Consider the following 27,065-nt stretch of genomic DNA (forward strand, 5'->3'; position numbering starts at 1 on the left):
CATTTGGCTTTTTATTGTTACAATTATCCATTAAAAGTCACCTGAAATAATAGATACAACTATGATATCTTTCAAAATTTAAATCAAGGCAAGATTCTTTACAAAAATTGCCAATCAAAGTTAACTTCAGTCAAAGCCTATTTTTTATATTTGAACCTAAAATATTCACAATTAAACTAAATAGTAAATGAAAGAATAAGAAAATGGGGTTGAATTAACATCAATTGCAATAGGTTATCATTGTCTAAATTAGTAATACTCTATTTCACTCTTGATTTTGTTCTTCCTTGCACAACTTATAAGAAAATTTTTAAATTTTTCATTTTTGGGTCTTTTTAGGTCCTAATGTCGTCATTTTCTTGCATGGTTTCCCAGAGACATAGTGCCTCTGGCTCCACCAAATGATCACCCTTGCCATTGCTGGCTTCACAACGAGCACCCCCCGACTACAAAGGCGACGATGGCCTTTCTAACTCGCCATGTGAACCTGAGAAAGTCACCTTCTTTGACATTATCAGTGACATGCTTGGAATGACGATGCCCTTGCCTTGATAAGGTAATGAATATGTGGGCTTTGTTTTTATGAAATCAAAAGGCCGTGAATTCTTGACAAGTTTATGCTTTTTCTTCATGACTTGTTTAGTAACGAGGGAATTTACACTGTACTTGCTCGAGTTGTGACCAAACTACACCTATGGTTGTGAAAATTTCATTCCTTCTTCTCATTTGCTTTCTATGCACTGACTATTGGGACATAATAGTGTCAAAAGTCTAGACTCAGTTTTGGCGCTCAGCACCAAAACACTGCCATCTGGCAGTGTTATTTTTTAATTACAAATTTATTATAATAATAATAATAAGTAAATATTATAAAATTATTATTTTAATATTTAATAAACAAAAAAAATATTTTATAAAATATTTTTTATTTTATTAATTTTGTACAATTGTCTATTCATGAGAGGTAATGTCATTTAGCCAGGTATAAAATATAGATACTTCTCTTAACAAGAATTTAAATATTGATTTGTTAAAGTGTAAAAAACTAAACTCAACTCTTATTTTAAATCCTTCATTTTATTTTTTTTTATTTTTTAGTACAATTATAAACTATTTAAATTAAAATTTTTATTTAAACCATTCAGTTTTAATTTGAACATCTTAATATTTATTTATTTAATAAATATTAAAAAATAATTTTATAATATTTATTATTATTATTATTCTTATTCTTATTATTATTATTATTATAAATTTGTGGTTAAAAAAGCAAAAAATAAAAAGTTAACGCTGCCAAACACCAATGTTTTGGCGTTGATGTTGAGCACCACGGATGGGTACGGGAACCAAATCTCAGAGGTCTTGCCTCGTCCAATCACTGTCCAATGATTGTTTACTGTAGTTGACTATTTTGGTGCTGACAAACACTTTTTTTTTTGGCGTCCTCCAACGTTCTTTTCCTGTGTTTTTAATTTAATCTGACGTAAGGTTTTTTGTTTTTGTGTTGATTAAAAGCCCACATCAATGACAAATTAAAACGCAAGCACAAATGTAACTGTCAGTGGACACGTCAATAATGTTAACATCGTTCATGTTATGTTAACCTCCCTTTAAAACGATAAAGACTAAAATTGTAGAGAAAAAAAAAGTACAAGAACATGGAATATAAAAAAAAAAAAGGACAAAATTTCACAGTAAAATTTAAATAAATTATAAGAATAAAAAAAGCATTTGAAAAAAAAAAACATAATGGTAAGAACACGCTGGAAATGTAAAGTTCACATTCTTTATTCGAATAATATAAATGGCGGGCATGATTGTTACTTTTTTCCTTTGGTCCTGTTCCGTCTTTCATGGAGAGAGAATGATCTGTGTTCGTATCCATAACACAGCCTCTGGCCTTCTGATTCCACAGACCCAAATCAGCATCGTAGAGAAATAGCATATTCTTTTCAATTAAGTATAATATAATTAATGAGCACAATTAATTACTTTTTAAAATGTTAATTCAGCATGCCGCAGTTTACGCCCTGTTCTTAATTAAGTCTAATTAATTATATAATATTTGTTCATTAATTCACAGCCACATATTTAATGCTAAAACACTCTTCAAGCAGCGGGAGGCAGCGCCTCAATTCCGACGTCCAGGCCATTACCGGCCGTCATGAAAGCTTCTTTGCCGCAGGACGCACCCTTGCATGCTTTGTCCAATATAGGCCCCAGCTCTCTCGGGTGCACGTTCACCTTCAGGCCGTACTTCATGAACAACGTCAGCGACATCTTCTGCTCGACGCGGTGTCCCGGCTCCACCGAGAGGCGATGGCGCAGCAGCACCGCCGCCGCGATCGACTTCATTTGCAGGTACGCCAAGTCTTTCCCCAAACAAATTCTCGGGCCAGCATTGAATGCGACGAATTTATACGAGTCATTTAGCTCGATCTTCTTCCCGTCAGCGGACAACCACCTCTCCGGCTTAAACTCCAGGCAATCCTCTCCCCATATGAATTTCATCCTTCCAATTGAATAGATGGAGTAGGTTACGGACGAACCCGCTGGGACGAAGGTTCCGGTCGGCAATACGTCATCGTTGATGACGTGCTTCGAGTCCTGCGGCACCGACGGGTAAAGTCTCAGCGTCTCCGACAGCGCTGCTTTCAGGTACACCAAGCGGTCAATCTCCTCGAACACGAGTGGCTCGTCCATCCACTTCGAGACGTCACTACCACGTGTCTCCATCAGGACGGTGCAGAGTTCCACGAGGATTTTTTCTTCCACTATTGGGTTCTTGATGCACAGCCAGAAGAACCAGCTCAGAGCGACGGATGACGTGTCTCGTCCGGCTAGGATGAAGTTCAGAGCCACGTGTTGCAGGAATTTGTCCGAGTACGATTCCTTCTTCTTCATGAACCTGGAGAGCAGGTCGTCGTGGGGTACGGAGATCCCATTCTCACCCTGTCGCTTACTTATCAACTCGAGCTTCCTCGCGTTGATGATGCCAGACAAGTACTGGTCGATGTGTTTCAGGCTCTGGTCCATGGTCACTTCCACGCCTAGCCGGAGCCACTTCTTGAATTTCCAGATCACCTCTGGTAAGATAAAGCGCTTCAGGGTGGCTTCGGTGGCCCGGTCAAAAGCCATCGCAAAGCCGTTCTCGGGAAGCCCCGGAGAGAGAGTCTGCGGATCCTTGCCGAAAGCCAAGCCACAAATGTTATCAAAAGTCATGCGAAGCAGAAGGTCTTGAAGATCGACCGGCCTCCGGTTCTTCTGCGCTGTGGCGAGGATGGGGCAGAACCGGTACTTGATGGCTCGGCTCACCCAGCGTGCCATGGCCTGTCGCAGAGTCCTGGTGGTGAATTCCAGGGCAGCGGTCTTGCGCTGGAACAGCCAGGTGTCACCGTCGGAATTGAAAATGCCATCGCCGAGCAAATCGTGAAATACAGACTGCCAAGTGGGTCCCTTGGGATAGTTATCGAAGCGGAGCTTGAGGATGTGCTCAACGTTCTTGGGATCGCACGTGACAGTGACTAGTCCCTGCTTTCTGGCGATGAAGGGAATGGCGCAGATGCAGGTCTGGTAAGTTCCGCCAGACGCGCGAAGATTGTCCGCGATCCAGTCATGCATGCGATTGGTGTGCTGGATCAGGCCTGGAAGGCTCCCCAGGAGAGGCCAAACGCGTGGACCATTCAGCGATCGCGATATGAATCTGAACCATATTAAATAAGCAGCAGCGGCTGATACGATCAGTAAAGCCGTGGACGCATCCATGTGAGCGAGCACACCGGAATATGACCCCCTCTTCTTCCCCCGAATCAACACCAGAGGCAGAGCAGAAGATTTATGAAAAATGCGAGGGAGAAGGAAGAAGAAGAATGAAAGAATATGTGGCTGAGAAGAAGAGGTAATGGCAGTACAGTGAGAAAAAGGAAGGGCGGGTGACTTGTGAGGGAAAAGATTAGTGATAAATTTATAGGATATGGAAATATAGCGAGTGACGTCTCATAAGGAGCAGGAGTTACTTGTTGAAAGTGTTTTGGTATAATTATTTTTTTTTCCCGGCTCGTTCTGTGGAGCACAGCGAATAAAAGCCATGCTCATCAATGCCCACCAAGGTCGTTGGGGTGTATTAAGGCAGAACGAAACACTCCATCAGTAGACCTAATGTGATGTTTCTCACGGCTTAAAGGGGGGAAAAAAAGCGACAGTGAATGATACAGCAACATTTACTTGTCAAAGAAATGGTTTTGAGTTTGTGTGGGGAAAAAAATTCAATCAGAACAAGGAATTGCAGCTAGACGTGGTTGTTTCTTGGGCATTGAATGAAGACGCAAGATTAGTTGATGGAAAGAAGGTATGAAGAGTTGTATGCTACGCAAGAGCGACGAGTGTATTATTATTAGCTCGTATGTTTAGAAATAAAATAATAATAATAATAATAATAACAATAATAGGTGCAGAGCAGGGTGGTTATGTATGGACAAGTCCGGAGTTGTGGTTTGGCTGTTTGGATGCTATTTTCTTGTGGAATTTAAGACCCGGTGCCTCCCCTGATTTGACCTGGAACTGGTGACCACATCTCATGGATGCACATTAATTTTGGGTTTGCCAAGTACTGGCTTTGACGGCGTCGTTTTGTCCTCCGCCTCCGTATTAGCCAGATCACTGCCACTGCCACCCTCAGATCAGCACTTGGCATTGTGTCAGAAATAATAGACCCACCCAAAAGACATTAATTGGACACACGCGGCAAGTACTAATGCAACATTCTAGCGTCAGAGCCCAATTTTTCATGACTCCTCTCAAGCCCGATATTGGACCAAGTAGAATTGGAAAATCAGCTGGCCTGACCTTTGGATGTAAACTTAGCTAATTATAACTTTAGCTCGATAGTCCTATTATTCTTAAATTTATTATTTTTCAAAGATCGGCTCGAATTATAAGGCTTAGCGTCAAGTCTTTAAAAAAACTTAATTATGAAATGTTTAATGAAATTCGAGGTGCAGAATATTTGAACTAGAGTCTCAAGTTAAAGAAAGTTCAAGTGTTAGGAAATACTAATTCGACATCGTTAATATTAAATCTTCATCCTCACACCTATAATAAATAATGAAAACATTTATTTGTATTTAGACTTGATAAATGAGAGTGCAAGGGCCAAGAAAGAGGGTGGAGAGCTTGCACTTGAGAATGAGTAAGGGATTTTAAAAAAAAATTAAAAAGGACTCTCACGCCAGCACGAACCTAGCCCTTTTTTCTGAAGGGTTTTTAAGTATGAGACTCCTGTTATTAATTTCTTTCCCCAATTTTTCGAACACGACCCGTACAAAATGTGAGAAAAAATGGCTTCATCTGAGGTCACGGCTCTAAAATTGACCAGTCAAATGGTTTAATAGCATTCACAAGCGGCTGTGCAAGTACACATACGAAGGGTTGCCATTATTGGATGAAGTGTTGGGTGTTTGGCATGCAGTAAAATGAAGTTTATCAAGAAATGGGAATTTAGGTGGTGATGAATCCACACCCAATTGAGCGTGTACTTAATTTTCAGTTTGTATTTGGCAAAAGTGCATGCGAGAGATCCAACTATTTGTTTAATTTGGCAAAAACATATATCAAATGTGATTTGAATATACTTTTAATGGTTACACAAAAAAACTTTAAATAATCTCGCAAGTCATATCGCATCCGATTCAAATTGGCTCTTTTGTATCATGATGTGTGATGATTAGTGTGAAACAAATTAAAATGGCCTCGTTGAACCAAAGGTGGTATAATAAAACAGGCAATTGGTGCCATGTCACTTCATACGATCATACTTTCTCTATTATTATTTTTAAATTACTTCTAACATCTTCTATCAGAATCAAAAAAAAAATTAAATTTTATTAACTTTATTTTAAAATTTAACAAGTTTTTACCTTTATTTTTAATAAATATTTTTAAATCTCATTACTAATATTTTTATTCAAAGTATTTAATAAAGATAAAAATATAAAAAAAATATTAAAAATTGATAAGTATTTTATAAATGAAATTAATTTTTTTTTACTTTATAAATAGGATGAGAGGCGTATAAATCAACGTACGCACCTTTTGATTATCGCATTTTGATATCACTGGGGTCAGCCTCGACGTTTTGAATTGCCCCATCGCAATATCTGTATTAGCTGCCAGACCGGATTTACTGGTTGGACCTACTTTTTAATGCTCGCCCACCTATATCTGTTGTTGTTAATTCACTTAATTAAGGTTATCAATAATTCAGCATTATATATATAACTTATAGGTGACTAGTAGCAAATCACCAAATTGTTTGATAAATTAAATTCAGTGGAATGTCGCAATTAGCTGATTATTAATTATCAGCATGTGATTTTTTATTACTGTACCCATTCTTTGTCCTCGTTCATTGGTTGCGATCCAGCGGAAAATCATTTCCTCGAAACAACACTGCATGTTTTGGTTCAATCAGTGTGAATTGTTGCTTGGAGGCGTGAAAGTCAAACTCCGGGACCTCAAATGTAATTGTACCGTTTCTTTTTTGTGCCGTTAAGCTCGGCACATGTTGTGCTGGGGGAGCAGATGCAACGTTTTATTGTTACATAACACCATAGAAACAATGACAAAGTTTACATGATACTCTCTCTCAACTGTAATATAAAACATTTTTTGAAAGTTTTATTTAGTTCAAAATATAAATCATTAAATAACTTTTATAATTATTTCTTAATGTCCTTGCTTCATTTATTTTCTTTTTTGAAAATAATGATATATTAAAATTTTAATTATTATTATCAAAGCACTTATATAATATATTTAATAAGAGTAAAATTAAAAAAATGTATAATTTTTTGTAAACTGTAAATTAGTTGCCCTATATTGTGGTCAAAGGGAGTAAGTTTCATCTCGATGAAAATGTCAATGTAATGAAAAAAGAAATCCTAAAACTACTAGTCTACTACTACTTGATTCCTTGGTGTTTTTAATAAGCTTATTTTTTTTAAATATAAGAGATGTTATGATATTTTAAAATAATTAAACAATTTTGCTTTTATTGCTTGAAAAGGAAGAGATATTAATAACATGTTTTACCCACCACAATTATATTAATTTTGATATTATTAGAGATAAAATTAAAAAAATTCTTATAATTTTATATGATTTTAATTAAATAATAAATTTTTATTAATATGCATGATTCGATTACAAATATTTCATATACAAGAAGGGAGGGAATAATTCACGACCCATTTGTTATGATGCACAGCAGATATGCAAGTGCTTGAAAAACATGTTCTCTCTTTGAGTTTTGATAGTTTTTTTTGGTTTACGATAAAAATAAATTGAATACATCACACAATCAACCTTGCATACAAAGAGGAAGCATCACTTAAGTAATCAATTATAAATTTAAAATCATATTTTCTTAAAAATATCTGGATAGCTAAGGCTTGTTTGGATTCCCATTTGGAATCAATTCTGGGACCAGAACTGTAATTTTGCAAAAACTTATCCAAACATCCTCAATTTTATAAAACTCTATTTGACTTGTGAAACTCTGTTTTGGAGAAGTCATTTTTCCCCTTCCATTTGAAAATCAATTCTTAACAGTTGAGCATTTTTAATTTTCCCCTATAAAGTTGCCTTAATTAATCCTCTCTTAATTTCAAAAATTAAGGTAATCATGGAAATCGTAACATCCTATTTTTATTTAGGGAATTAATTTAAGAAAATTATAATATTAAATTTTTATTTAGGAATTTAATTTAAGAAAATTATAAGGTTTAATTAAAAATTAAATTGTGTTTTAAAAATTGATGTGAATGAGTTTAGGCTTCCTTCTTATGTGGAGAAAGGCCCAATATTGAAACCTATTGTAAGTTCCACTAAGCAAAAAGAGAGGGATCAGATTAAGTCGGGAGAGAAAGATTATATCTGGGATTAAGCTATAGCCATTTGAGAGAGAAGTAGAGAAAATTTTATTTTCACATATACACAAAATGGTCTTGATAAATTAAACTTCATGAATTCGTTCATCATCGGATCAGACTTAAATTTGGTCATAAGGTTTGTAACATCCAACTAATACTTTTCAATGATTGGATCATTAATTAGTTTCCTGATTAGAGAATTATTAACTTCATCATTCATAACAACTGTCTTCACATCTTCATAGAGCAATCTCGATAAATCCATGTTTTCTAAATTTTATCACCGTTGGATTGAGATTAAATTTTTTCATCATATTCTTACATCCAATTAGTCCTTGTCAACGGTTGGATCATTGATTATTTATCATATTGGATATTTATTAACTTTATCATTTGTAACAGCTGTTTTCACATTGTCACAAAGTAGTCTAAATAGATTTTCATTTTTTAAATTTGTTCACCATTGGATCTGACTAAAATTTGGCCATTATATTCTTGACATCTAAATTGGCATTTTCAATAGTTGAATCTTTTATTCAATCTACAATTCAATGGTTGGATCGATGATGTTAATTGTAAATTAATGTTTTATGGTGGTTGTACATAATTGGAGACCTTATGAAAACGTGCTTTGAGTGTCCTTTTTATTGACTTAGGTGGTGAAAGTAACCGAGAATCTAAATTTTCTCATATATTAGTTCTATCATTTATTGTATATTTTTTTTATAAATGATGTTCTTAGGAAAAAAAGGTGTAAGCATAAACTATAAATATACATGTACGAGAATGTGCGAAAGATATATGTGTATGTAATTTATGTATTGCAAATTTGAGCGTTGAACTGAAATATTGAATATGATACATGATGAATTATTGTTGAATCATGAATTATTGTGTAATTATGAATTATTATTATTATTGTAGAGTCATGAATTATTGAGGAATGTGTTATTTGGATATATGGTAAAAATATTGAGAATATAAGATTGGCATGATCATAAATGTGATGTACTTATATGATTTAGATGGGTGAGAGTTCACCCTATGACCTGTGAGAGTATGTTTAAGTCCACATGACATAGATAATATTTGAGTAACACCCAAAATTGTTTAGATATGGCACTAATTTCAACAAGAGTTAAGTATGGTTTCAGCTTAGCTGATGACACTCACTCTGAGAGTGAGTGTGTGTACTGACAATTACGTGACACCCTGTAGGTAGGTGAGTTTATGGACCAAGTTCGGGAGCGATAACCTTTGGTTGGGTTATGTAACACCCTAATTTTTTTTTTGTAAAATAATTTAATTCAACCGTGGTAAAAAAGTGTCTATCATGGTAAACAAAAGTCAACTTATCCTTTTTTTGAAATATTTTTATAATTTAAAATACCACCATGGTAAGAAATGATAAAACATAGCCTTATAAAATATTTAAATACAACAACAAGTTTCCCAACACCTCTCACAATAATTAAATAAATTCATAACAATATTGTATAATTATATAATATTACAATTTTCATAATTTTTTTATTTTTAACAATATTATAATATGACATCCCACTTGGCAAAAATACTCCAAAATACATATCCACAATTTCACAATTTTTTCATAAATATAACAAGGTAATTTCTCAACAACAATTCATAATTTTCTCAATAATCACCTAATTAACATGAAGCAACACTAATCGCAAATTAAAAGCATAGTTACCTCGTGGTTTTTTTAATAAATTATTCATTATAATTTCTCTCTCACTACAATCTTTACCAACAACATAATCTACAAATAACATATTATTTATAAATATTAATTTTAATTATTGAAACTAATAAAATAACTATAATAATAGAATTAGAGAATATAATATAATTTTTAATCTCAATCTTAATACAAATCTAAAGTTAGTACTATCAAATAAAATTTTTAACTCATCTTTTAGTCATCAATAAACATATATAAGTTAAAATCAACTTCTAAACCAATTTTTATTATCAAAATTTTCCTTTTTATTTCATAAATTCGCACTTAAAATATTCAAAAATTGAAAATTGAGTCTCAAGCTTAGAATCATCATCCTATAGCCATAATAATTCATTTTTCATCTCAAATAATCATTTAAACCTTAATAAATTAATATATATTTTTGGATTTAATAAAAATCTAGTCTAGAGTTTGATCCATAAACCTTAAATTTCAAGCTCATCAACAAATTTATACTCTAAAACATTTATTGTATTACTAACAACCTCAACAACCATATTTATTTAACATAAATTCATCCCTCTTTTAAAGCTTAGATTTTTTACCATCACAAAATTAGAAAGGAAAGGAGCTAGATGAAGAAGAAAATTTTTTTAAAATATTTACTCAGTCTTAAAAAACTTAAAATCTCACTCTAAATATTCTATTAAAAAGTATCACCTTTAAAATTCAAATCCCTTGCGCCGATGAACTTCTACTCTATCGCTCTCTCTTGTTGTGTTCGCGCCCCAGGAAAAAGAAATGAACAAACGAAGGAAAAATGAAAAGGAGTAGGTGCGGGTTTTTAAAAGGCCATTGTGGGCCCCACATCCTTTTTCCTTCCTTGTTCACTTTCATTTTTTTTTGTTTTATGTACCTACACCTACACATGACACACACACAGCCGCGGAAAAATCCGCTTCCCACCCTTCATATATATTTTTTAATTTATATATATATATATTTTTTTTTTTCAATCTCTCTCTATTATATTTTTTTTTCTTCTTTTCTAATAATAATAGTAATAATAATAATTTTTTAAAAAATTTAACTTAAAATTACATCTTAAATTAGTCCAATAATTATCTCTTAAATAATTGACTTGCTTCTAAATATGTTTTAAAATTTTTATTATCTCAAATTAACTATCAAAATTTAAATTGAGATGTTACAAGTTACCCCTCAAATTTTAGAAAGCTTGGGATGAGTTAGGATGCTTAGATTTAGTCTTGTTATTTGATAGTTCATTGATTCAATCAGAAGGAATAATGAGGTTATGAGATGGTAGACAATCATGTATGCATATTTATGTAAATATGTAGTATCATAGTATCATATGAGAATATGTGGTATTATATTTGATTTTGTGGTTTGGGGTGTGGGATTGTTATGGTTACTCAATTTTAAATGTTGTTTGAATATATGTTAGAAGTTAATAATTTCTTGGTTACTGAGATATTCATTTTACTCCCTGTTACTAACATTTTTATAGGTGCTGTTTCATTGGTGCAAAGGAAAAAGAAATCAAAGGCACACAATTAGTAATTGCTTTGTAAGGCCTTAGTGTATATGTATAAAGGACTTATATTGTGTATATTTATATATTGCTAGCAAGGACTTTTAATGCATATTAATTGTGAGTATGTATATTTTATGGATTAAATTGGCTAACTCTTTGAGTACAAGTCTATGAAGGCGATGGTTAGCTAGATGAATAAAAGATGAACTTATAATTGTGTTTGTCGAATGAAAAGTATGACAAAATCATACTAAGATATGGGATAAGTGGTGTAATATTGTGGACACCCGAGGTTAAATTGTGCCATAAGGTTAGTTGGGAGGATTAAATTATGTTTTACTCTACTTGTATGATTGCAAATTATGAAAAAAAAATTGCATTAGTATTTTAAATTGGGTATAAGTCCAAGACATGGCTAAGGAATGTTGAACATAAGTTGGACATGTATGATAACCTTTGGATTGTTTAGTATATTCTTTCATGCAATTGTTTACTCTAATTTTAAAAATTTTGAACTCAACATTTTCTGTCAATAGTTTTAAAATGTAAATCCCATTTTCAAAGCATTTTATAATAAAAAATTAAAATTGACTCTTTTATCCTTAATCATTCTTAACAATCACGTAAATGGGATGACAAGTTTTCAAACTCTTAAACTAGTATAATATATTTTCATAAACCAATAATCAAAGTAAAGTAAGTATATGGAAGCATAGGATACTAAATATTACAAAGCATTTGTATTTTAGTTGAAGAAAAGCAATTCAACGCAAAAGGCAAGGGGTGTGCCATGGCAAGTTGCAACACATTCCATGCTATGCCCTATAGCACATTGCACAATCATAATAGCAATGATATTGTCAAATGATAACTTCTCAAGCGAACTTTTAACATGCCCCGTTTCTACATCCAATGTTTGATTGAGATAGTTTAGATGTTTATAGAAAGTTCTTTCAAAACACTAGCTAATGGCAATATTTACAATCGTATCATTTTTCATTCAAAAGTTAAACACTCATTTACAAACTCACTCCTTTTACCATTTAAACCTCCATTAAGGTGTCCAAATCTTATACCAGGTGCTATAAGCTCACAAATGCTCCTAGATCACACTCAATGGGCTAAAATTGACCCATGCAATACACCATGACATTCTAACAACAAATAAATTGCAATTCTAGTGCTCAATCTCTTAATCATACAAATAGAAGGAGAGTCAATTTGCTATGAAATGCAACAATAATCATTTATAATCAATGTTATCATTAATATCATACTTGTATTAGTATTTTAACTCTATCTAGATATCACAATTAATTATACACACAACCTAAGGCCTAAAATACACAATTTAACTCAAATCAATAAATAATACAAGTAATCACAAAACAATGCAACTCCTAATTGGCAACATCATTAAAATCATACACATAATGCTCAAAATAGTGAGGCCTACAAGTTAGGATAAAAGATCATATGCCTTAGGCTATTTTTCCCTACCTTGACCCCGATGAGCTAGCATCTGTAATATTAAAGAAAGTGAGATGAGTACAATCACTTAGTAACTAATGTTAATCTAGCATATATAAATGCATATCAATCAATTATAATAGTACAAATGGCATGTACACAACTTTCACAAGTTTATACTTTTCTTTTAAATCATTAGCCATGCACCATAATACAAACAATGATAACAACCATGTGTCTTATATAATGATATGCAAGACCATAACAATAAAAATCATGTGGCTGTTACATGATATGCATAATCAATACCATATTTATATCTTCTTAATACCTCTAACATAAAATCGGGAGCTATGTATTGGGATTCACCTCGTTGATTGAACTACTCAAACCTTTCACTTGTGAAAAGCTGCCTAATTGAGGCTATTACAGTCACTTGTGAGTCATGATTTTTTCAATACTAATAATCATAGGGTATTGTATCTCTAAACTAGCTTCTTTATGGATTGGTGGATATTAGTTTGGTTCTTATCCCTCAATGAACAAGTGGGATAGTCTCTCAAAGAATAAGTGAAATAATAAAAATAAAGAAGTAAGTCATGGAGCTCCAAACGACAGTCTTATCATGTGAATTTTTAATATCTTCTCCTCTCCTTATAAGCACACTCTCATCTTAAGTAATCATGCAATGAACATATGTTCAACTCATGATATGCATATACTTATAAATCAACTCTTAGCATACAAATTCTCAAGTGTTAAATTCATTGTATACATATTTCATTCATCAAATTTATTCACATAAATTTCTATCCATAGCATTTTTCATTTTTTGCAATCTCGACATTTTCTTCTTATTCTTATTTGTATCACACCATAGTTCTTATGCATGATCCCATATTTCTGCTTAAACAAGTCATTTATCAATATTTCACAAAGAGATCATATTACTAAGACTTAAATCAATGACTTATGCCACATTTTGATTTAAAAACATGTTCAAAACATACACATACTTTCCAAAATAAGCTATAATCATATATAACTAATTAACAAATGAATACACAAACTAAATTATCCTCAGTTATCTCAAACCTTTGAGAGATCAAAGGTCTACCACTCAATAACTAACACTTCTAAAACTTCAATTTTGCTCGAGTAATGGTTCCAATTTGTGATTAGTCTACAATTAATTGTATAGATAATCATTAATATCTTTATTAGAATAATTATCAACTTCTAATTTTACACTTTCAAAACTCCAAAAATCATAATCTCATTTTCAAACATATCCATTGGGTTTTTTAACTTTCTTTAGTTCACGTTAACCTGAATGCATCGTCTCACTATCATTAATGGCCTTTCTACACTCCTAACTAATTTTGTAAATATTATTTTCAGACATTTATAACTTCCACCAGCCAAATACTTGAAAAATAATTAATGTTAGGTTTAAATAACCTGAATAACTCCTATTAACTCTATATAAGTTAATGGATTTAGATCTATAACCTCTACGAATGAAGAATCATTTTACCCAAGCAAATCCTAAGAAATAAGGAAGAGGATGGGAGTAAAGAGCTTAGGAAACTTATATTTAATGTTCACAAGCTTAAAAATGCTCTTGAACCTTCAAATTCCTTATGCCCTAGCAAAGCTCTCAAGCTCCTTTCATTTTCTCTCTATTTCTGAATTAATTCTCGCTCTTATTATTGTCAAAAATCATCCGTGCGTCACAATGCTTGCCACACGCATTAGGGCACATGGTACAGAGAGGTGCGTTTCATGTTTAGATGACTCATGCATTATAACACGTGGCATAGAGGCACCTTCTTTTATTTTTCTCCCTTCTTAAGGTTTAGGTGTCCTAACTCCGATCCAGACCTAATCTTAAGGTTGAAATCATAACTCAAAATATTTGTTAAAACCTTCTGACTATACACCACATTAATTTATTTAATTAACTTTATTTAACTTAGCTAATAAAGGTTTAATTTTTTAGGATGTTGCATACTCCATTTTTATAATCAATTCTTAAAAATTATCCAAACATATTCAATTATCAAAATTAATTTAAAAAAATATTATCCATACATCATCATGTTTTGTTGATCAATTTTTTCTATAATCAATTTTTACCAATTAAAAACCCCTATTATACATGCTAAAATTAATTATAAATCCAATGTTATAGTTTTCTTAAAAATATCCAAACATCTCTATACATGTCAAAATTAATTATAAAAAAAACATGATTTGTAAAATAATTTATATGATTTTTGGATAAATTTTTAGAAACTTATAATTGAAAAATTGAATTGAAAAATAAATAATAGTAACTTATAAGGTAATGATGATTTTGGGCTGATAATTAATACTAGCATGCATAGGTGTGTTTGGATATTTTTTAAAATATTATTATTTTGGGTTCATAATTTATTTTAGTATGTAAAATGGGCATTTAAATATTTTTTGAAAAATATTATTTTGAATTCATAATTAATTTTAACATGTATAAGGGGTGTTTGGTTATATTTTCATAAAACCATTATTTTATTCGATTTTCAATTCTACTTTTCAATTTTGATTAAAATTAATATTATTAATTAATTTTATAAATCAAATATATACTACATAACATAATCAATTATATTTAAAATCAATCACATTAATTAATTTTTTTTTGGTGATAAATATTCAAATGGGCCCTAACACTTGGCGCCCTCTCTGTGAGTGTTATTTGTTGGGAACAATATGTAGCTTTAACATTACATTTTACGGGCCACAATCAAAACGTGGCACAATCTTTATTAGTCTTTTAGAACAACTGAGACCAAGCAAAATCAAGTTTCTTGGGCCACGCTCGTCATTTCTATTATTTGAAAAAATTCATAGGAAGTTAAATTCTAACCAAGTCCTAAATAACTGAGCTTATCTTGTTTAACTCAGTATAGAAGTTCACTTTCCTCCTCTACAGAGGAGAGTAGAGGAAAGATAATTTCAAATCCAAACCGATAAATTAAATTTGATGATTTAAATTTAATAATTTTTAAAAATATAAATTTAATTTATACAGAAGCAATGGTAGGAAAAAGTAGGGGAAAGAAACCCATTCCTAATATAACGGCAACGACAAGATGTCAGTTATGAAGATGATGATTAGTTGCGACATAAAAGGTCACTCTCTGGTGTGCGCGAGCTTGGATTTAGAGGGCATTATTAATGGAGGCATGCTAAGTTTGCAGTGAGGGAGACATGACATCAGAAGGAGGGGCCGGGTAGGGTTCAGTCTTGAACATGATATTTGAGGCCAGGCAGAAAGCAGAAAGCAGAAGCACATAATCAGGCGCAAACCCGTCTTCCTTAGTTCATTTACACCAATCAACCGCATTTGCATCCTTACTTTAATGAACATTTATCTGCTCAATCTGATGCTGGCCAGCCCTAATGAAGAAGAGGCCTCCCAATAAGAGATCAAATAATGTTGGAAAGGACAACACCTGGTTAGTGCAGCCCCAAAAGGATCTCCAATCAGTCCAACCTGCCAAGTAAACTTTTAACATTCCTTGTTCCATTTCACCTCATGAGTCATGAATCAATTTTTTTTTTTTTATATCATGATTTCGAAGAGAAGGCAATTTTCAACAATAAGATTAAGATGATTCGATTTCATAATTCATAGAAGGCTCTATTTAAGTACATGGGGTGGGAACACAAACACACACGCACAAATACAGCTACTGGGAGATATCTAATGAAAGTGATATTTACAATTTACGTTAAGACAGATTAACCCATGAGAGCGCCTAGTTGTATGATGAGGAGATCAAAATTCCACCGTAGAACTCTGCCAAACCTCAACAAATTGTTGATCCTTCCTGGTCAAGAACATCTTATTCCCTCCAAAGGCCAGATTGGTGATCTTAGAACCTCCAGTGTCCTTCACCCTACCAATCAAGTTCTTCTTGAATATCCTGTCATCTAACTTCTCCTCTCCTTTCTTTGCAGAGCTCGTTATAACCTCTGACCACATTTCTATGTCTCCTCCCTTGCTGCAGAACACTTGATTCCCTTGATCTTCAACCTTGCATCCTATGCCTTCCTTCTTCCCATTCAACACTTTTCTATTGTCACCAAGACAGACCCAGGAATTCCCAGTGCTTAGATTACGCATATCCACGAAAAATGCCTCCCCAGAATGTACCCCAACCTTGAAGATCACTGACAAGTTATCTGAAACCGTCACGTCTGCAAAACAATCTATCTTCTCCATCACCTCCCAAACAACTTTCCCGGACCTCACATCCCATAATCTTATGTTGCCCGATACTCCAGAAGGACCGCTATGAGACCCAGATGCCATGAGCAAGTTGTATCCCGAAGCCCATTTCAGTTTCGTTGCTGGGATCGCGGAATCGATATCGGCACCAAAGATCTCATTGTGACCAATCTCTGTAATGGGGCTAAAAGTATGTAAATCATATACCATTATTGAATTTGAATTGCGGCGACCTGATTCGAAGCTCGCAAACAGGTGCTCCGGCGAAGACCCGATTGCTAGGACGGTGGAACCAGACCTGGTCACGTTCTCCCAGTCTAAGGTCGTTTCGATAACCTTCCTTGTCAAATCAATAATTTGCAACCCCGAATAGTCATGGGCACCCGCAGCCACCACCGAATCGGAGAGGGGTGATAGAGAATCGACGGCCATGAATTGCGTCAAAAAAGTGGACTTGCGTCTAAGGGACCAATCAAAGGATGTTATCTTGCTGCCATGCGCGACATGAACCGAACCGAACCTTGAGACGGCAATGGCGGAGGGTGTATCTCGACCGTTAAGAGGTAAAACAATCGATTTCTGGAGGTTGAAGGGCTCGAACTGAGAAGGACTGGATAGGGAATTCCTGAGTGTGTGCTCGATGCCGTAAAATTGGGACTCGAAAATCAGATCTTGAAGATCGTATGCCTTGGCTCTGGAAGGAAGATTACCGGTTCGGAGAAGGGAAAGGAGGACAGCGAACAACTCAGGATCCCTGTCAATGAATGGGGTAGAGGATTGAAATTGGGCGATTTTGGCGAAGAAAGACTTGGGGCCGGCAGAATTCAGAGTCTGCTTCGTGGTTTGGAAGAATTGGCCACCTACATTAATGGTAACTATGTTGGAGTCTGATTTGGGAAGAGGAGATTCATAGGGATTAGAAGTTGAAGAAGGCGGCATGTTCGTGGATAAGCAAGTACAAGACGCTCTTCAAATTTCTCTATCTCTTGGCTCTGATGACATCGGAGAAACTTGATGACGAAGATGCAAAGCCCTTTCGGGACGCAAGCAACTACAGTACTTTGATGACGAATAGGTTCGGGTAAGCTGCACAGGGGAAGGTCCTGGTTGGCGTCGTCGGATCTTAAAAACTCTAGAAGGTCTCCAGATAATCAAATAATGCCAGCGTGCAAGTTGGGTCGTCACTGGTCATAGCAATTTTTTTTTTGGGCCTCCAAATTGGACCAAATTTTTTTTTAAGGGTAAAATCTAAATGTGTCTAACTGTTGATTAACGTTGTCTGGAAGTAAGACAGATTGATTGGCCCAAAATAAAAAAACAGGAAAGTAAAACAATTTGGATAATCCGGCGAACTCCTGTCCGCCATATAGAAGAGTATACTCAATGATTAACATGCCCTTCAGATTTAATTGAAACGAGTTTGGTTTAAACAAGTTGAATAATCTTTAGAAATAGTAAAAGTGCACAGTATACAATTTATTTCAATTTACACTCGAAGAATTAATTGTTGATGCCGAAAGTTAATTATCAAAACCGCATCTTTGTCAATACACAAACATTGCGTCAGCCTCGGGCGAATAGAATTGACATGACATACGCAGATCATTATTATTTGAATCAAAAAACAAAACCATGGCAGTATAAAAGAACAGTAACATAAATATTTTGCAATCCTTAATAAATAAATACAAAAGCAGTTGTTTACCAGGAAAAATTAATAATATTAAAGCAGTTATAGTGATTTTTGCGAAAAAGGAAGAAAAAGGTGAAGCCGGGTGCCGGACTAGGGAGGGGGTTCCATCGCGAACGAGGAAGAAGGGACGAAACTGAAAAAAGTTACATTCATGAGTTGTTTGTAATATTGTTCCTTAATGGATATTTTAACTATTTTTTTAATCCATTATCAGGTGTCATGAAAAAATAAAAAAGTATTACCACCTCCTATCTATACTAATTAAGAGACTTAAACTCAAAATTTTAAGATAAGTTAGTTTAATTCCTTAACTAGTTAAACCAAACATCTTTAGATATATTTATATTAATTTTTCATTATCTCTAGAGAAAATAGATGTGTATAGATTATAGAATAAATCAATCACATATATTTTATAAAATTTATCATTTAAATTTAAATGAATCAAACATCCATCCATATGTGTGCGTGTTATTGGAAATCCATATATTAAGAAATGAGAGACTCATTTAAAGTTGATAATATAAGCTAGTCACAAGTTATGAGTTAAAATAACTTGCATCTTGGTGAGTTATATTTCTGCCACTGGTTGGCAAGCTAACCCATCAATAAAATATATATTTTTAATTTTAAAAATTATAAATTTACCTTTTTTTCATCATTTTTTGGTGGTAAAAGATATATTTTTCCCCTAAAAACTAATTAACCAAATAACAATAAAACTAATTCTAAACCAATAAAAAACACAATACAAATTTTAAATACATCAATACAATCCAAAATAAATATCTACTCCATTAACAAAAACATAATAAAATTTAAATTACAATCTAAAACTTGAAATGATGATGATCATCATAATGACATAGGCACATTAGAATTTAATGCACTTTCTCTTTCAATACTAATACTAATAGTTGAAAATAATGATAATCCTACCTTTTTATAATCATTGAACAAAGAATACATACATAAATTTTTTCCTTTTTTTTATTATCTTTAGATCAAAATTTTCAATGAATTCTTGATTTAAATTTATAAAATTTTTATTATAATTTTACGTAAAAATATATAAATAAAATCAACGTTTTAAAATTTTATCTAAATAATGTAAAACTATAATGAAAAAATGGAAAAATAAAATCTCTTTATAAAATACTTTATTAATATTTTTAAATTGTAATTAAATCAAATAGGACAAATTTTAATGGTTTAAATTTAATTATATATTTTAACAGAACATATAATAGTAAGTTTATAAAATATTAAATCATAAAAGATTTTTTTTTTTGGTAGAACAAGAAGAAACGTAATTAAGCTACCTTGTAAAGTATTAGATTCCCAAATGCAGCACATGCATGATACTATGTGAAGGAGATCAAGTAAACACCAAAATCCCTATGCTACAGGTCCTCGATGTGTAACATGCGAGCTTATTAGCCATAGTGTTTGTTTATCGATGAGTATTAAAATAAAAAAAAAAAAATATGCAGGCTAACATGCGAGTTGAGCCATAGGCTCATTCTATATTACCAACTCTAGGCCCATTTTGGGTTTTGGTAACAAGCTCCAAAACTTCTTTTGGTTGGACCAAAGGCACGGGAAGGATGACTTAACTGGATTGTAACGTAGATCCCCAACTAGAGCTATGTGTTAGAGTTGGACTGTCTACATTTTTTTTTTCAAAAAACCATTATGCATCCAAATTCATAGTCTTGCTCGAAAAAAAAAAAAATCTCATTCTCATGCACTTACATAGTTTTAGGGTTTTTAAAATTGAACCGGTTAGGCTAGTCAAACCGATCAGATTGAGAACTAGCCAATGTTCCAGTCTGATTGAGACCATTAAACAAGCAAGTAATCAAATCGGTTTAAAACTAATAAATTCGTTAACAAACTAGGAAAAGCGAAAAAATCAAACGGTCAACCAAGTTGAGCACTTTGAGAAAGTAGACTTAAAAAAAAGAAAGGAAAATTGTTGAAAAAGCCAAAGAAAAGTTGGATATAAAGAAAAATAAAGATATTTAAAAAAAATTTTAAAAATGACATTTTGTTGCAGATCAATACCTTAGAAGCACTTTTCCATCAACAAAACTAGCAGGTAAAGCTTTCAAATGAAATGAAATCAATATGGAGCATTATAGTGCGACTCTAGCAAAGGGAGAGCAAGGAGTGGAAAGATAAAGAAAAAAAAAAAAGGTGAATGAAATTTTTGGCATATTGACCATCATGCTGTAAAAAAAAAAATTATTTACTAAATCACTATGTTTACAAAAAATATTTACCAATATATTACAGTCTACAAATTAAAATTTGACTTAACAAATACCAAATTTTAGAATATTTTGTGTCAAATGTCAATAAATGTTAGAGACTAAAAAATGTGCATGCCACACTCCCCCTCCCCCTCACACACGCCACCAATCTCTCTCTCTCTCTCTCGTTTTTTATTTCTGGTTCCCTCGTGAGCATAATGCAGATCTAATATATACTGGATAAATATTATATATTTTTATAACACTAAAATATATAAAAATTTACTTAATTTTAAAGTAATTATATTGAACCCCCTCACTTTTAAAAGGTCAAAATAACCTCTCTAATGTTTTATTTTATTTTATCACATACCTCTATATCATTATTTCTTAGTTGTCATATTAGTAAAAGTTATCATATTATATTAAAAAAAAGATAAATAGCAGCTTATGTTGCATGCAATGAAAGCTAACAATATCAAAAAATATAGATAAAATTCTTATAAAGTTAGTATTAACTTATAATGGAAGCCATATAAATTGCTATGCGTCTTTTCTTAATTTGATATGACAACTTTGCTAATAAGATAAGAATTATGAAATAATTGTAGGAAGTTTGTGACAAAAAATAAAAAATTCTGTGCAATTATCTCAAAATTTAAGGAAGTTCTGCATATTTTACCCTTTTTATAATATAAAATTTGAATAAATACTTCCTGGATATTTACAAATATTTTGATAAAAATATGTATATTTTTTCAATTTAAAATTTCAATTGATTAGATATAAATAAATATGAATATGTGTGTATGTATTATTTTTAATGTATTTCATTCTCTCCCATCCCTATTTTTTTGTTTCACTTTCCCCCCAACCTAAACCAAGCCTAATGATAATTAAACATATAAAACCTAATTCTGAAAAATCATAAAAACAGGGGGAAGAAATTTTACGAGTTATATGCCTTTTTTAAGACATTTTATATTTTTATCTCACACATTTTTTAATAAATGATAAAGCTTATTTCTCAAACCTTGTATAATTATTGAAAACAAAATTATTCGAGTAAATATTTCATACATTAAAAAATAAACTAAATACATATACATTTATACTTTTTTATATAATATCAATTGTAATTTTAAATTTGAAAAGTATACACATTTTCATCAAAATATTAATAATTATTTAGGAAGTATTTATTTAAAATATATATTATAAAAATATTTTTGATTAACTAAAAAAGAAGTTGAATTGGTGGTGTGAAAGTGAAATAAGAGAGGTAGCTGCAAGCATATTTCAAGTCTCACGTGTGATGCCATGCCTCTGTTTTTTTTTTTTTTTAAACTAAAAAAAGTGCATTTATAAACTAACCAACGTTACAATAAGACACTTATTTGACAACTCAAAATATATAAATCAAAATTTTAATTTTTTGACAAAATTATTTTTTTAATTATCCTCTCATTAAATATTGTATATCAATATTTCTTTAATAACAAATTAAAAATTCAATACATCATTTTTTCAAAAAAAAAAAGTAATAAATGAAAGAGTGGTATAATTAGAGAAATACGTATACAAATTATCTAAATATCCTATATTTAGAGCAGACAAGCCTTCTAAAAGGTGTTTTATATTGCAATCCCAAAAAAGTAAATGCAATGCTTGATAGATCTGGTAGGGTAGGTATATTAATACTAATAATAAATAGCAAATTTTAATGCGAAATCTACGAGCATGCCAGAGTTGCCGCCGCCAGTTGAATGATCAAAGCTTCATAGCATTGTTCCTTCCCCTCAGAGAGCTCAGCGACAACAATAATCAATGCAGCGGCAATGAAACCCAGATATATTCATGTGTGTGTTCACATGTCATAGTCAAAATCATGATGATCGTTGATTATCATTATTTATAATCACTGTCACACTGTCAAATTATAATACAAAGTGGAAAGGATAAGCATTTCTAGCCCGAATCAGGAAAGAACTCTGAACTAGCAACATATATCTGAAACTATCTTACCTTTTTCAGGGGCCTCCAAGTTCGAAAAAAGAGCCCCCTCACTTATGTGTCAGACCTCCCAGCTAAAAGCAATTAGTCGCCTACGACTCATCTTAGCAGGTGTTGACTGTGGCCAAGCAGCAAGGCACCGGAACTAAAACACTACGCCAGCTTTAGTAAGTACTGTTATTGGTTAGCTCACACCAGGTTGAATCATTGGGAAGAAAGACCAATTCTTGGAGGGTTCTCCTTCCTTTGCCATGACTTTCTCATTAGCCCACCAATCCGCCACTATATTTGGTGCATGAGAATCCCCTCCATCTGCATTGTCAAAATTGAATTCCTTAGCAGAAGAAAGAGTTAACGATGGAGGAATCTGATTAACCATGTCCCCATCTCCATTCCCGGTGACTTTCTCCTGTGCATCATTAGCAGTTTCAGCAACAAGGACTTTGCCACCACTCCCAGTTTCCCTTGAATTCTCATTTTTCTCTTCTCTTTCTGCATCATTTTTGGATTTTGATACTGCTCTAGTTAATACCACGGGTTTGTTCTCCAAACATCTCCACAGTTCTTGGGCAGCTAATTCAAATGAGACTCTTTGGTTTACATTCTGACGATTACTGCCTCGACTTGGGAGGCCCGGGGACATTTTCCTCTCAGAAACCCGATGTTGTGCAAGGAAACAGTCTTGAGTTGTGGACCTCGTGGCATCTGGGGTTAGAGATCCAGAACCCTGATGTGACCTTTTGTTTTCAGAAGGGGAAAATTTATCAAAATTTAGAAGCTTGGAAGGGTCTCCTGTCTGGAAGTCAAGGATATGCAAGCCACCTGCAGTTAATTCAGAATCAGGGAAAGGAGATGAGGTGCCAGAAGCTGAGATGCCAGATCGTGGAGATATGAGTTGACCAATTGGACTTCCAGGATGAAGTTGATAAGAGTGGAAGTCATAGTTAGATATTTGGAATCTCTGAAAAGTCTCACCATTCCTGAGGTTAGGGTCAAGCAGCTGAGCAAATGGCACCTCAGGCGAAGAAGGTGTAGTCAAGTGGACAGACTCAGGAGGTGGAGTGAAGGGAGCAGTTGATGGTTCAGTGGTGAAGGTGGAGAAAACAGGCGGTGAAACTAATTGGGTTTCATGGGCATAAGGGCCAGTTGCAAATATGGAGGCAGGGCCACTTGGAGAGTACATACTAGCAGATACAGGAGTGAAGGATACTGTACCAACCGGTGACTGCATTGTCGAAGGAGGTTCTGATTGAAGGAAAGATGCAGGAGATGAAGGAGGTGCAACAAAGGGAAGTGCTACACTGATTGGTTGGGTTGAATGTGCAGCTGTAGTAGCAGTACTACCACCACCACTACCAGCAGCAGCTGGTGTTGTTTCAGGAACAAGAACAGCATGCCCAATTCGCTTTCGGGTTTTAGAAAATCCAAAACACAAAGATATGCTCAAGCAGCTTCCCCATCTTTTCTTCTGCAGGAAACAAATACCGAGTTAGAAAACACTATAAGACAATGCTTCCTTTAGCAACCTCTACAGATAGATACAAACAATACAGACTTAGTAGCTTAAGATCATATTCTAAATATGAAGCCATATGACAATGTTATAATTGGTGACCCCAGATTGAAGGACAAAATATACATAGGTTGAACCAGGGATTAAGACGCAAATGACAGTGGCCACATATGCTGGGACGGGCAGGCTATCATCCAGAATCTAAAACCACAGTGATCAAAATCATAACTTTCTGGAAATTGATTCTGGCAAGGAAGCTAGAGATTCTGAAAAATACAACCAATATAATTCCCTCGTTCCTTCTTCCACTTGGTAGTTTACCAGTTCCAGTAATTAAAGCTTGGTATTCGATCTTCAGATTATTCACAAGTGACCCCGCAAGTGATCTCATGAAGGCCTATAATATTGGAATATGTTGATCACTGCTAAATGTCATTAAAACTAAATTAGTTACAACTTTCAACTAACGAAATACCGCAATTTCAGGATAATAAGGAAAGATGATGGAGAAATGTATCTTCTAACTCTTATATCTTATTATAAATATCCACTAAACTGATAAAATCATCCCATACTACAAAATAACTGATAAAATCATCCCATACTATAAAATGAGAAAATCTCGTGCCCAATAAAAGCCCCCTAGTTGACTGACGCGGAGCAAACAGTGCAAAATTTCTCGCAAGTGACTCTCTCTTCACACGGATAAACTCGCAAAACTTCAGAAGAAAAAAAAAAAAAATTCTATTTCCGCTTTATGAATATCAGCGAAAAGTGAGTGATGGCAGGTAAAACCAAAACCAGCGTGAGAACCGATGAGTTTCGGTGCCACACGCTTTATCATTTGAGGAGCCAGAGAGGATATGGTGCAGGAGAATTCTAAAATACTGGTTAGTTAATCCTTCAGGAGCTAGCTTTCTTTTGAAAAGTAAAGCAAAGTACTTTATCCCTCAGCTCCTTAAAAAAATAAAGAAAGATAGAACCAAAAGAAAAGGGCCTGTTCTTTTCGGAAAAGAGATGGAAAGTGGCAACCGAACGAGATAGTCCCGCGTCCCGCATCAAACTCGGAACCAAGAGAACATACAGGTCTTAAGACATCTAAACGATCAGTCATAACGACGATGCATCTTCGTAGGGAAGGAAATAAATTCCAGTTAGCTAAGCAGGAAAATCAAGAATATGCGAGATTAAACCTGAACAGATGGTTGGTGAAAGTGATTTCCGGCTGCGGCGATCGCAGTGGCAGCAGCGGTTACAGTATCTAAAGTATTGTTAACGGGTCGATAATCCCCGTTAACGCGTCTCATCTCGGACGGTATCATGTTTGCTGGGAGCGATCCAAAATCCGAGAAAGAAAATCGGGAAAACAGCAGAAACCAAATTCAAACAGAAAAGGATGAGGAAAAAGATAAGCGAACAAGAGGTAGATTGCAGAGCAAGGAAACAGAGAAGCAGTATTTGGTGGGAGAAAGAAATGGGAAATAAAGGGAAGTGTATGTGTGGTAGGAGTTGTAGAATATGGAGGGAATGAGGCGATTGCGGAGAGGGGCGTGATGTGAATCTGAACAAAGGGGACGTTGTATTGGAGAGAACGGAGGTGCGGGGGTCAAACACGGCGAAGACTTGAGGGTCATGTGATTAATGGAGACTCCGTGCGCTTGGGGTGGGATTCAAGGGGGATTATGTCAATAATTAAATTTCCTCTTTTCAATTAACTTGGGACGCAGTTGAAAAAAATTGCACTCGCACCTCATGTTTTCCAGCCTCCTCCTTTCTATTATTATTTTTGTTATCTTTTATATTTTTTATCCATAATGTAAAAATAAAGTATGTATAATCTAGGTAAATAAATATGTCGAAAACATACTCAATAATAACGGGCTTGCATAGCAAGAGTTTGAATTAGTCTGACATTTGTATTAATCTAGGACTCTAGGTCTTGTTAAAATTTTCTTAACTTTACCTGCTAGGTAGTTAACAAATTTTACAATCATTAAGAAATTTATAAATAAATACATAACTTTTTTATTTTACTTTTTTATATTTAATGATCATAATAAATTGCTATTTGAAAATTTACAACATAAAAAATTTAAAAAATTAATTATTCTTAATTCGTCTCATATTAAGAATGGAAGGAGCATGGCAGGATGCTGGTTGCTTTAAGTGAATGAGAATGAAGTAAATAGTGTGATATGACGTAAGTGCCCTTGGAGGTGGGTGGAGATGACGCGAAAGGGAAGGAGGGGAGGGTGGAAAATGTGGAGAGAGAAAAGAACAAAGAAGGGTGCACGTGTGCGTGTGGGGGCAAACGATGGAGTTGTCGAGGGGCTTTCGTGCGCAACAACGCCACCCACTGACTCCGCTATGGGACCCACCCTTCTTCCCCACAACATTGAATTCATTTCTTCCGCTTTTACCTGCCTCCACCTTAACTTGCACGGATTCTCATTCTCCTCCCTCTTAATCCTAACACCAAAACACACGATTATTATTAAATTAATTACTACCTTCATTTTAAATTATAAAACATTTAAAATATACAATATTTTATTAAATACAAAAATTTTAATATTATACTTTATTTTTTATAATTATTTTTTATTTTTTTAATATATTAAATTATTAATATTTTTTAAAATTTTATATTT

General features: G+C 33.5%; 3 protein-coding genes across 4 annotated transcripts; all 3 read right to left on the minus strand.

Moving 5' to 3' along the window:
• Positions 1–1,668: 1,668 nt before the first annotated feature.
• On the minus strand, positions 1,669–3,942 carry LOC129284598 (cytochrome P450 86A22). Its single transcript, XM_054920125.1, has one exon. The coding sequence runs from the start codon at positions 3,763–3,765 to the stop codon at positions 2,110–2,112; it is 1,656 nt and encodes a 551-aa protein (XP_054776100.1). The 5' UTR covers positions 3,766–3,942; the 3' UTR covers positions 1,669–2,109.
• A 12,357-nt stretch (positions 3,943–16,299) lies between these two features.
• LOC129321520 (BTB/POZ domain-containing protein At5g41330) lies at positions 16,300–18,047 on the minus strand. Its single transcript, XM_054967308.1, has one exon. The coding sequence runs from the start codon at positions 17,877–17,879 to the stop codon at positions 16,488–16,490; it is 1,392 nt and encodes a 463-aa protein (XP_054823283.1). The 5' UTR covers positions 17,880–18,047; the 3' UTR covers positions 16,300–16,487.
• A 4,718-nt stretch (positions 18,048–22,765) lies between these two features.
• Positions 22,766–26,068, minus strand: LOC129323199 (uncharacterized). 2 transcript variants are annotated; one of them, XR_008596382.1, is made up of 3 exons: positions 25,608–26,068; positions 22,914–24,369; positions 22,766–22,817 (listed from the first exon to the last, which is right to left on the minus strand). XR_008596382.1 is itself a non-coding variant. In XM_054969799.1 (2 exons), exons 1-2 carry the CDS (start codon positions 25,734–25,736, stop codon positions 23,086–23,088), a joined length of 1,413 nt encoding a protein of 470 aa, XP_054825774.1. In that variant the 5' UTR covers positions 25,737–26,068; the 3' UTR covers positions 22,766–23,085. The 2 variants fall into 2 exon arrangements, 1 of the variants encoding a protein (XP_054825774.1); XM_054969799.1 differs by having other exon boundaries at positions 22,766–24,369.
• Between the last annotated feature and the right edge of the window lie 997 nt (positions 26,069–27,065).

This window comes from Prosopis cineraria, unplaced genomic scaffold, assembly GCF_029017545.1.
Source record: "Prosopis cineraria cultivar Desert tree isolate PC_DT_omini unplaced genomic scaffold, ASM2901754v1 PC10, whole genome shotgun sequence".
NCBI classification, from domain to species: domain Eukaryota; kingdom Viridiplantae; phylum Streptophyta; class Magnoliopsida; order Fabales; family Fabaceae; genus Prosopis; species Prosopis cineraria.

What these genes read in the sequence shown, in the direction of transcription:
- LOC129321520 (XM_054967308.1), bottom strand. Translation starts at nt 17,879, where the DNA reads ATGCCGCCTTCTTCAACTTCTAATCCCTATGAATCTCCTCTTCCCAAA.
- LOC129323199 (XM_054969799.1), bottom strand. Translation starts at nt 25,736, where the DNA reads ATGATACCGTCCGAGATGAGACGCGTTAACGGGGATTATCGACCCGTT. An exon ending in TTCACCAACCATCTGTTCAG is followed by an intron (nt 24,370 to 25,607) that starts GTTTAATCTCGC and finishes TGTTTCCTGCAG; the next exon opens with AAGAAAAGATGGGGAAGCTG.
- LOC129284598 (XM_054920125.1), bottom strand. Translation starts at nt 3,765, where the DNA reads ATGGATGCGTCCACGGCTTTACTGATCGTATCAGCCGCTGCTGCTTAT.